Raw genomic sequence first — 11,628 nt, 5'->3', positions numbered from 1 at the left:
GATGTAACAGAATGACTTTCTAGATTAAAAGAAATGCCCATCAAGGTGCATATGGATAGATAATCAATGGATGGAGGCAAATAATCGTATGGAAACATTTACTCTTTATCTTTGCTATAGTTCTTTTAAATAGACTGATTAATTCCTTTCATGATTTCACCCTTGAAACCACAAACTATTTAGTTCTTTGTAATTGTTGCATGACATTCCATTTGGCAGTCAGCTTATTTTTAGCCAGACTATCAAAGTATTTTTCAACTGGACTGTCACTGCACTTGAACTTGGAATCTTGCAACCTCAGGAACTGCACTGGGGAAAAGAAGAAACTTCTAACAAATGGGAAATTATAAATCCAGACCAACGCAAACTTGTACTGGTAATTATTCCTGTATCTTTAAATGTAATATAATTCAGTAGGTAGTATATATAGTTAACATTTCACTGGAATATCTGCTAATTTTTGCAAGAGGACAAGACAAAATTTATGCAAAAGTGTTAAGATTATCTGAACTCAAATTATTTTTTCTCTGAAAGATCTTTAGAAAAAAACACAAAATTTCTTATAATACTATAGTGTTTTAGTTCCTAGGTATAATGCTATAGAAAAAAATTTGGAATACTGTTGCATATAGGGATTTTAGGATTACATGTTAAGTATCTAGTACTTAAAACCTAAAAACTCTTGTCTAGCAACTAGAGATTGCTATAATTATAATGCAATAAAATCAAATGAAATAAGTCAAATATATTCTTCTATATAAATATATTATCCAGTATCGAATGGGTTTTTAATTACTACAATTCTATATGATTGCCTTTTAAATATAAACATCTGCATTTTAAACCCAATCAGTAATTTAAATTAAGTATTGTTTAATTCAGAGTAAGAACAGAGTTTTAATCACTTATATGTTATGAGCTGTGTCTGCATTTTGCAAAGCACAGCTATGAATCAGTCCCTTTTTGTTTTTCTTTACTAGATGAATGGAAGAAGAAAGTCAGTGAATCTTATGTTATTGTAATAGAAAGATTAGAAGATGATCTGCAGATCAAAGAAAAAGAACTTACAGAGCTGAGGCATATATTTGGGTAAAGTTGTCAGAGTTATTATTTCTATGTATGTGTCTTCATTGTTGATCTAGTTTTTAGCTATACCTATGTTTAAAAATGCAACTCATGTAACCTTCAACATTAACCTTAGAATATAAGGTTATATTCTAACCTTTCATATAGCCCCTGACCATTCATATAGTCCCTAAAATACAAATATATTGCCTCCTTAAAATATGCCTTGCCTGTTCCCATCACTTAAGTTTAAAGAGAGAGGAACCTGAAGGTTAGCCTTTGAAAACAAACTGTTGCTGATCTGAATACTCTTTAGAATTAGATCACTCTTATAAGCCATGCCAGCAACAAACACTAAGACTTCTCTTCTCAAGTGGTGATGGAATACTGGCCACATTTTTCTTTTTGGACTACTGGAGAACTCCAGATGTATCAAACCCTTTGGTCCCTTGACATTGAAAGGCTGTCTCTTAATGAAACTGAGTATCGCTCTGCCCTTGAACAAGCCTATAACAATGTGTAATATTGGCTTCAGGCTTTCACTGGGTTTTGTTCTATGATAACAAGATAAAAATAATCTGGCATAGTGTCACAACCTTGTAAGACACAAAATGTTCAGAAAAGAGGGGCAGAGCCCTTATACACACTAGCAACCTTCTGGAGAAATTGAATGTGGCATTGAGAAACAATATATTTTGGAGAGTCAATTTGAGTTAGCTGCCTGACTGAGGAAAAGTTCCATGAAGGCCAATTAGCCATGTTCACTTATAGCTGTGTTAATCATATAATACTTTTATAACAAAGAACTCTATCCATTTTACTTGGAAAATAAAGGTAATAAAGCAATGAGCAAATGACATATTTTTAAGAAAAAATTTAGATATAGTAAACATACAAACCTCACATAACTGGTAAATAAAACCACCCATGTATAATAGAGTTTATATAAAATTGTCAGTGGTTTAATAAGGCCTTCACAAATATTCAGTTTATAGTTTGGGAAATAGTTAATTCTCTATGTTATTTAGCCCAAAATGATTAACTCCATTTTGACACTTTGATGAGATACCCTGGGATGGCTTTTGCAAGTATTATCACATACTGTCTTACGGGAAAACATTTGAAATTCCTATAGAGATGTGACTGACACTGTGGTATAACAGATTTATGCATACATATTAATTTTGTTGGAAAAAAGCTATGAATATAAAACTTAATCATAAGTCCTCTAGTTCTTATTGACTCAGATAAATATGCTGAATAAGATGTGATTAAATTAGAGATTTTCCTCAACTTTGTCATTTTTTTTTAATTTGGGAAGTATTATGCAAATATGTCAAGGCTAATTTAAACAGACATATCCTTCTAAGGATTAGGCTTGAAATGTACTTTTTCTCTCAAATCGTATCAACAACAAGTAGCTGTTTCTACACGTCCTGTTCTGGCCTACTTTTCTCCTAAATTTCTACTATATGTGATGAACGTGACCTCCTTTTTGCTGATTAGTATTGTAGGGGGCATAGGTGAAAGACAGGAACCAGTGTAACTTATAGTTCAGAATTTATTGTGCCAGCTATATTCAAGGTGCTATTCCAGATACATCGAATATGAACCATTCATTATTAAATCATCACCATGACCCTGTGTGATAGGAAATATTCATTGTGGTGGATAATAAACTAAGGAGTAGAGACGATGGATCTTGTCAAGATCATTTGGTCAAGTACTGGAACTATGATTTGTAGCGAGGTCTACCCAGCTCCATAGAGAGAGCTTTTCCTACCACATCCTGATTCTTGTTCCAGGAGTTCACAATCTGGTTGAGGGGAAACACATATATAAATATCTCACAGAAGACAGTCTATGACAAGCGCAAAGTGGAAGGAAAAACAGAACAGTTTTCAAATATAAAAAATATGAAGTTTGATGTCTTGATTTATTCATTGGTTTTTATAAAGCATTCCAGATAAAAGGCAGAGTTAAGTAAGTATATATAGGCAAGAATGGATGAGTACCATGGAAAGTCTACTACAACCAAGAAAACTTTATGTCTTGGCCATCTTCTCTAAGTAGAGTAAAAAAGCTGTTTCAGTCAGCATTTACAGGCAATGTATCCTTAGCTATATTGCTTTATCTCCTTGAGCCTCATTTATACTGTAAAATGTAATTACAGCATCACAGGACTTTAAAAAATGATGTCAAATTATGAATACAGGGCCTAATGCACAGTATGCATTGAATAATTGGAGGTATTGATTATCATGATTAATTGGATAAATAAGGGCAGTTTGAAAGACTGAACACCTTATTGACAAGTAGGAGTAAATTTGACAAGTGTAGTCAAAGTTAAGAAGTGAGAAAATTAGGATAAAGTGTTTTTTACATCAAGAAGACATTTTCAAAAAAAAAAATGTAAAATGTTGAAACAATTCAAAATAGTGCCAAAATCTGATATATAACTTTTAAAGCTTGCGATCAAGAGGGATTGGAACATTTTTCAGACTAGAGTATTAGAAAGTTCATCAAAATGGATGTCAAAGATGATAGGGCATTTTGAGGAAAGGAAGATTGGTAGCCTGGTGCTGAAGCTGTTAAAGAAGCTGTAGAAATGTCCCATTATCCAGAAGTAATAATGAGGCTGAGGCCAGGATTACCCACAGCCTAGAATCATGTCTCTCCAAGGGCTAAGGACCTCCCACAGTTTTCTAACAAAAATTTTAGATTCCATCATTCTATCCCATATCAAGTGAATCAGAATCTCTGGGGCTGATTTCCAGAGACCTGAATTTTTAACAAGCTTCCCCAGGTAATAGCTTTGCATACAAAAAATGATACTTCAGCTAAAGTTTGGAAACGACACTTCCAGAAAGATATCTAAGTTGCACTGAGAACTCTGCTTGCTGTGATATTGGTAAAGGGATGAGGAACATGAAAACAGAAAGCAAGGCAACTAGTATGGTCTATAGAGAGACAAGGAAGCAAACAAACAAAACATGAGTACTCTGCTCTGCTATCAAGGCAAACAGCATCAGAGGGAAAGAAAGTCAATCCTGCCTAAGGCAAAGTTCTGAGATTTTTTTCTTTTCTCTAGAATAAAATGATAGATGACAAGCAAAGAAAAAAATGGAGTATTGAGAATATATTATAAATTGTCTTGCTCATTGGCTCACACAACAAAATTTTAAAAGTAATTAAGTTTAAACAGAATTACACGGACAGAGGAGCCTGACGGTCTACAGCCCATGGGATTGCAAAGAGTCAGACACAAATGAGTGACTGACAGCAAATATTTTATGAGATCACATTTAATTGAGCATCTAGGACATTTTAGCTGTTAAATCTTAGACTCTTTCTCATTTTGATTCATGCTTTATGTAATGTAAGGAGTGCTTCAGTGATGGACAACTCTGTTATGCTGCTTGACATCAGGCTTCCCCTGAACAGGCAGATAGCAGGAAAACTATCAAGTACCTAAAATGAATCATTTAATACTAGAGTCATAGATGAAGGATCACTAGTGCAAACATAAGTTTGTCTGGTGTTTTTTTTTTTTTTTTTGCAGTTTTTTGGTTGTTTTCATTTGTTGAAGTTTCTTTATAGCAACTAATCCCATTCATTAAAAGAGACTTTCTGCCTCATAAAGCAAGAATTCAGTTCAGTTACTGACTTATGTCACATCAAATACACAATCTCCAGTATAGCTTTCACTCACAACATAATACAAAGCAATATAAGTGCTAAACTTAAAAAAGACAAAAAGAGCTAAAAGATGATTGATTATGCTAATTTATAGCAGCTTTGCAAAGGGAACTTGATATGGGAAAGAAGAGGAATGGAAATTGAATGTTCCTTCATCTTCCATAATAAAGTTGCATTCACTCTTAATTTTGAACATTTCTTAAGATAATAGATGAGAGACTGGAAAAGATGAGTAAATAGAGAAGCAGAAGAAGGAAAGACAAAAGTGGTACCCTGAAGTACAGTGTGTGGTTATTTCCTCCTCTGCACCATTTCTGTTCTTTGTGTTTATCAATATAATAACACTTACTACTTGGTGTTATCAATTTACAGGTCTGTCTATTAACTGGTATTAATATATATGTTCACTAAAGACAGCTTCTTTGTGTATTCAGCTTTATCTATAGTTGCATTTATTTGTAATACCTATTTGTATATCACTTGAAAACAAATTGACAGTTTAATGCCTACCATTTGTCAGGCATGCACCTAGGTATTTTAAAGACTCTTGAGAGTCCTTTGGACTGCAAGGAGATTCAACCAGTCCATCCTAAAGGAGATCAGCCCTGGGTGTTCTTTGGAAGGAATGATGCTAAAGCTGAAACTCCAGTACTTTGGCCACCTCATGTGAAGAGTTGACTCATTGGAAAAGACTGATGCTGGGAGGGATTGGGGGCAGGAGGAGAAGGGGACGACAGAGGATGAGATGTCTGGATGGCATCATCAACTCGATCGGTGTGAGTTTGAGTGAACTCCAGGAGTTGGTGATGAACAGGGAGGCCTGGCATGCTGCAATTCATGGGGTCGCAAAGAGTCAGACACAACTGAGCAACTGAACTGAACTGAACTCATATAATTGTAATTGTATACATGTAAGGTGCTTTGAACACCGTAACTGTCACATGGACAACACTCAAAAATGTCAGTTAAAAACTAATCATCATTATTTATGTTCACATCTTTCTGGGGTATGTATTGCACTTACCATTTTATACCTGAAGAAAATGAGGCTAATCAAGTGAAACTGGCTTGAACCAGATTACACATAGTTCTCTCTAACTTAGTACCTTGCTCACTTGCACTACCTTTCCTTTTTTTTTCCTCCCTCTGTTCTTCTCTCCCATCCCATACTGGAGGGAAAATAAATATGGATAATATTATCTTTGAAAACTTTTCACCTTCACAATGCCACTGTACAGTTTTGCTATGTCCTGTGTATTAGTACTGTCGCTACATGTGGTAGTGGAGGAATGTAATTTACAATCCCACTCCCACCCCTTGGTGATACATGGACTTCTTCCACGATCTTTGTAAACCACTTATAAGTTGGCTTTCCACATGCAACTTTTGAAAGACTTCCAATTTAATTGTTTTGTTTCAACGTTTTTAAGTCTTTAGAAATTTTAGAACTATGTTTTTCTGATTTCATCATCAAGCCTACTTTTTACCTGCTTAATCTGTAATATATCTATAAAGAGATCCCCAAAGAAGTTATAATTTTTCAGTGCTATCACTTTTCAACATAATCAGAAGAACCCTATTTTTTTTCTCATTTTTAACCTTATTTTGACATTGAATAGATATACTTTGGTCAATAGTGTATTAACACTTTGAAATTGTGAAATGTCTCACTTTGAAATTGATTAGGTTTAATGAATAAAAATAGTCAAAAGTTTATCCCATGAGAAAGCAGTTGCAATGTTAAGAGGAATTTAAAAAAAAAAAAAAAGGAAAGAGAAAAATAATGAAGGCATTTTCTGAGTTGTATCTTCCTGCTTCTTTTCTTCCTGAAAAGTTCCTCTGGCCCCAGCTGCAGTCCACCATACTTATCCAACAAATGAAATATCTCCCCTAAATCTACTTTTGCAGAACTATAAACAATTATGAAATTTAGCTGTTATAAAATGAATAGCTCCAGAAACAATACAGGCTGATCTTGCCTAAAAAGAGTGAAATTCTCTATCAGGGCGCTAAGTAGAGTGTTGAGGGAGGAAATTACATCTTAATAAAATTGAGTGAAAGATTATTTGGTATGTTTGGTGAGTGCATTGTGTTAATTAACAATGAAACAGAAAACAAACAACAAACAAACAAAAAGATCGCAAACCAAAAAAGCAGAGAATTCACACTGTCCCAAGACTGTTTACCTCTCTATATCCTTTCTTGCTTGTCTACATAAAACTTAGTGGGGTTTACTGGTGGCTCAGATGGTAAAGAATCTGCTCACAATGCAGGAGACCCGGGTTCAATCCCTGAGTCAGGAAAATCCCCTGGAGAAGGGAATGGCAACCCACTCCAATATTCTTGCCTGGAGAATTCCATGAACAGGTGAGCCTGGTGGGCTACAGTCCATGGAGTTGCAAAGAGTTGGACAGGACTGAACAACTAACACTACTACTACTAAGTAAAACTTGTTATGAATAACAGTTTTACAGGAATATTGTGCAAAAACATTCAAGCAGCTTGATCTCAAACTCTCACTCACTCTCTCTCTCTGCCTCTTTCTCTTTAACTTCGTACTTAACTCAGTTTTACTGGCTTTCTCCATTTTATCCTCCTTCCGATCTTCCCTCCCATCCCATGCTACCTTCTTCTTCCCTTTCTACTTTCCTATCCCTCTTCTCAAATGCAAAGCAAAATAATAAAAAAGTTAAAATAATTAATACCAATAGTCTCAACACTCTAGTAAAAATAATTATTACAGCACTAGTACTTACAAAAGTCTTAAAAGATCTAACTCATTTAAACCTCAAAATCACCCTATGAGGTAAGAATTCTTATTATATCCATTTTATTTTCCTTAACTACTTTCATTTCACTTCAGTTGCTCAATCATGTCCAACTCTTTGTGACCCCATGGACTTCAGCATGCCAGGCTTCTCTGTGCATCATAAACTCCCAGAGACTGCTCAAACTAATGTCCATCAAGGTCATGATGCCATACAACCATTTCATCCTCTGTCATCCCTTTATCCTTCTGCACTCAATCTTTCCCAGCATCAGGGTCTTTTCCAATGAGTCAGTTCTTAGTTCTTCTCATCAGGTGGCCAAGTATTGGAGCTTCAGCTTCAGATCAGTCCTTCCAATGAACACCCAGGACTGATCTCCTTTAGGATGGACTGGTTGGATCTCCTTGCAGTCCAAGGACCTCTCAAGAGTCTTCTCCAACACCACAGTTCAAAAGCATCAATTCAAAAAAAAAAAAGCATCAATTCTTCGGCACTCAGCCTTCTATATGGTTCAACTGTCACATCCATATATGATACTGGAAAAACCACAGCTTTGACCTTATGGACCTTAGTTGGCAAGTAATGTCTCTGCTTTTTAATATGCTGTTTAGGTTGCTCATAACTTTTCTTTCAAGGAGCAAGTGTCTTTTAATTTCGTGGTTGAGGTCACCATGTGCAGTAATTGTGGAATCCAAGAAAATAAAGTCTGCCACTGTTTCCATTGTTTCCTCATCTATTTGCCATGAAGTGATGGGACCAGATGCCATGATCTTCATTTTTTGAGTGTTGAGTTTTAAGCCAGCTTTTTCACTCTCCTCTTTCACTATACAAAAGGCTCTTTAATTCCTCTTTGCTTTCTGCCATAAGTAGGTGGTGTCATCTGCATATCTGAGGTGATTGATATTACTCCCGGTGATTTTGATTCCATCTTGTGCTTCATTCAGCCCAGCATTTTGCATGATGTAGTCTCATATAAGTTAAATAAGCCAGGTGACAATATATAGCCTTGACATACTTCTTTTCCAATTTCTACTGGTCTTTTGTCCCATGTCCAGTTCTAACTGTTGCTTCTTGACCTACATATTTCTCAGGAGACAGGTAAGATGGTCTGGTATTCCCATCTCTTTAAGAATTTTCCACAGTTGATTGTGGTCCACAAAGTCAAAGGCTTTGGCATAGTCAATAAAGCAGAAGTAGATGTTTTCTGGAACTTTCTTGCTTTTTCTGTGATCCAACGGATGTTGGCAATTTGATCTCTTGTTCCTCTGCCTTTTCTAAATCCAGCTTGAACATCTGGAATTTCACTGTTCATGTACTGTTGAAGCCTTGCTTGGAGAATTTTGAGCATTACTTTGCTAGCATGTGAGAGGAGTGCAATTGTGCAGTAGTTTGAACATTCTTTGGCATTGCCTTTCTTTGGGACTGGAATGAAAACACCTTTTCCAGTCCTGTGGCCACTGCTGAGTTTTCCAAATTTGCTGGCATATTGAGTGCAGCAGTTTCATAGCATCATCTTTTAGGATATGAAATAGCTCAGCTGGAATTCCATCAACTCCACTAGCTTTGTTCATAGTGATGCTTCCTAAGGCCCACTTAACTTTGCATTCCAGGATGTCTGGCCCTAGGTGAATGATGACACCATTGTGGTTATCTGGTTCATGAAGATCTTTTTTGTATAGTTCTTCTGTGTATTCTTGTCACCTCTTCTTAATATCTTCTGCTTCTGTTAGGTCCATACCATTCTGTCCTTTTTTTTTTCTTTGATATCATTTAGCTCCAGGAATACAGTAGTAACATGTCAAAAACTCTTCACAACCTCATGAACTTTACAGTCCATGGAATTCTCTAGGCCAGAATCCCGGAGTGTGTAGCCATTCCCTTCTCCAGAGATTCTTCCCAACCCAGGGATCAAACCCAGGTCTCCCGCATTGCAGGCAGATTCTTTACCAGCTGAACCACTAAGGAAGCCCAAGAATACTGGAGTGGGTAGATGATCCCTTCTCCAGCAGATCTTCCCGACCCAGGAATCAAACCAGGGTATCCTGCATTACAGTCAGATTCTTTATCAGCGGAGCTACCAGGGAATCCCCAACTCTTCTTTATCTACCACCATATCTCAATAATTTTTAAATGTATAAATGAAAGAATGAATATGCTTCATAGTGTTAGTTTGCAAACTTGGTCTGGGAGATACGTTTCTGTGTATTTCTTGGATATACATCCTGGGAATAGGTCTTATTGATGACTTTTCTGTTTTTATTAGGGTTTTTTGGGTGGGTGGGTATCAGCAGCATCCATTAAAAACTACACAAGAAGTTACAACCAGCCGTTTGAAACCTAAATGATCAATTTTGGAAACTAGATGGCCCATAACAAAATATGGCCTTCTTTCTAACTTCTTTGCCTTTACCTACATTTCAGCCAATGAATTAATTTAAGAAATGTATCTACCTATCTTTAGATTTTGCCTTTGCCAAGTGTTCAAATGTTACATTTTAATAAGTTTCCATTTGTGATCATGTCACATATTTCCTTGAAAGGATGGGATCATGAGAAGAAGTTTAATTGGATCACAAAACTACTACTTTTCAGGATAAAAGATAAAGGCTAAGGAAAGAGTTCATTATGTTACAACAAAGAAAGTAACCTTTGGACACAAAACAACCATTTTTAATGATTAAGGACAGAATTTATTATTAGAAGTATATTCATAATAGTGACTTCATTTTAATTAGGAACTTCATTCATGCCCCAGCAAGCACTGTGAACTTATTAGGATATGTTAAGTTACAGTATGGCATGGCAGGTGATGAAAAATGTAAGGGAGAATTAAAAAATAAATTGAGCTTAGAATATTAGAATATGTAAGTGATATTCATTTGGCAGCGAAGTTGACATGTACAGTTCCTTAGAAGAAGCAGAAGAAGAGAAAAAGAAATATCTATCCCAGGAATGATTGCTTTAAAATCTTGAATACTTTAATTGCATGTGTCAAAACAGAAATATTTGACTATAAGCAAGTGGGAAGTAAGAATTAGAATTCAAATATAGCCCCAAAGTTACTCTCATTAAAAAATTACATTCCAGTCATTAAAATTTAGATTAAAATTTTACTATTAAAATTGTACTTGACTGCCACTGTGGGAATCTATTTTCTGCTTATTCATTTTGTTGGCATTCACAGAAGCTGCATGAGTTTAGGGAGAGTAGAATTCAAGAGGAAAACAAAAGTAAGAGACTACAGCTCAGTTTTGACAGAATGCTATTTAGCACTCTATACTGATTCACACCTGTAAGGAAGGATGTGCGGGTTTGATTCCTGGGTCAGGTTACAGCCCATGGAGTTGCAAGAGTAGGACACAACTTAGCGACTAAACCACCACTACTACTGATTCACTTATGAATGGTCAAGTCTAGTATAAGATTTAATAAGTTAAAGAATGATTGGTAAATAAAAAGTCTCTAATTAATTCATATTTTCAGTCTTATGTAAATAGACATTAATTTGGTATTTAAAAAAAAATAAAACACTGGATGTTAGCACTTTACTTTTCTGTTTATTCAGTATGTACTTCCTTTGCAAAGCTGCTTGGAGCATTAAAGATCAGGATTAATGCTAAGGTCAGTGCAGGATTCTATCTAGTACACATATTCCCAAGACTGATGCACTTAAATGATCTGGGAATTAGTGACTAGTTTCTATCAAATAGACTGTTGAAAACAACCTGAAACAAGAATTAAGAACAGAGGTGGAGCACACAGTTGATGTTCAGTAGATGCTGTGCCAGACTGATTGAATATATCATCAAAGCTAGATCATGGAAAAATAAAGCAATTAAGTCTATCTTCTCAGTAAAATGATTTTCAGCACAACCTTTTTTCCTTTGGATTTTGTTGTTCTTTTAATCGCTTCAGTGTTAATACCTTCCCCATAATAATGATGCTGCTGGACTTGCATCACAAAACCGTGATAGTTTGCGCTGTGAATCACTGAGTGTTGCTCTGAATCACTGATAGGTGCTAGGTGTCACGACAGTGAACTTAGTTAAAATAGGGAAACTTACAGGTTGTCAAATGTGAGAGGTCAAAGAAGGTC

General features: G+C 35.6%; 1 protein-coding gene across 1 annotated transcript in view; it reads left to right on the top strand.

The window, feature by feature from the left end:
* The first annotated feature begins 336 nt into the window (after positions 1–336).
* Positions 337–11,628, top strand: part of TNNI3K (TNNI3 interacting kinase) — a 351,856-nt gene continuing 340,564 nt past the window's right edge. The window contains exons 1-2 of the mRNA XM_070367853.1: positions 337–376; positions 981–1,089. Coding sequence (XP_070223954.1) covers positions 337–376; positions 981–1,089 — 149 coding nt within the window. The remainder of the gene's footprint in view (positions 377–980; positions 1,090–11,628) is intronic.

Source organism: Bos mutus, chromosome 3 (genome assembly GCF_027580195.1).
Source record: "Bos mutus isolate GX-2022 chromosome 3, NWIPB_WYAK_1.1, whole genome shotgun sequence".
NCBI classification, from domain to species: Eukaryota; Metazoa; Chordata; class Mammalia; order Artiodactyla; family Bovidae; genus Bos; species Bos mutus.
The sequence above is the reverse complement of the archived record's forward strand: the minus strand, read 5'-3'. Positions and strand labels throughout refer to the sequence as shown.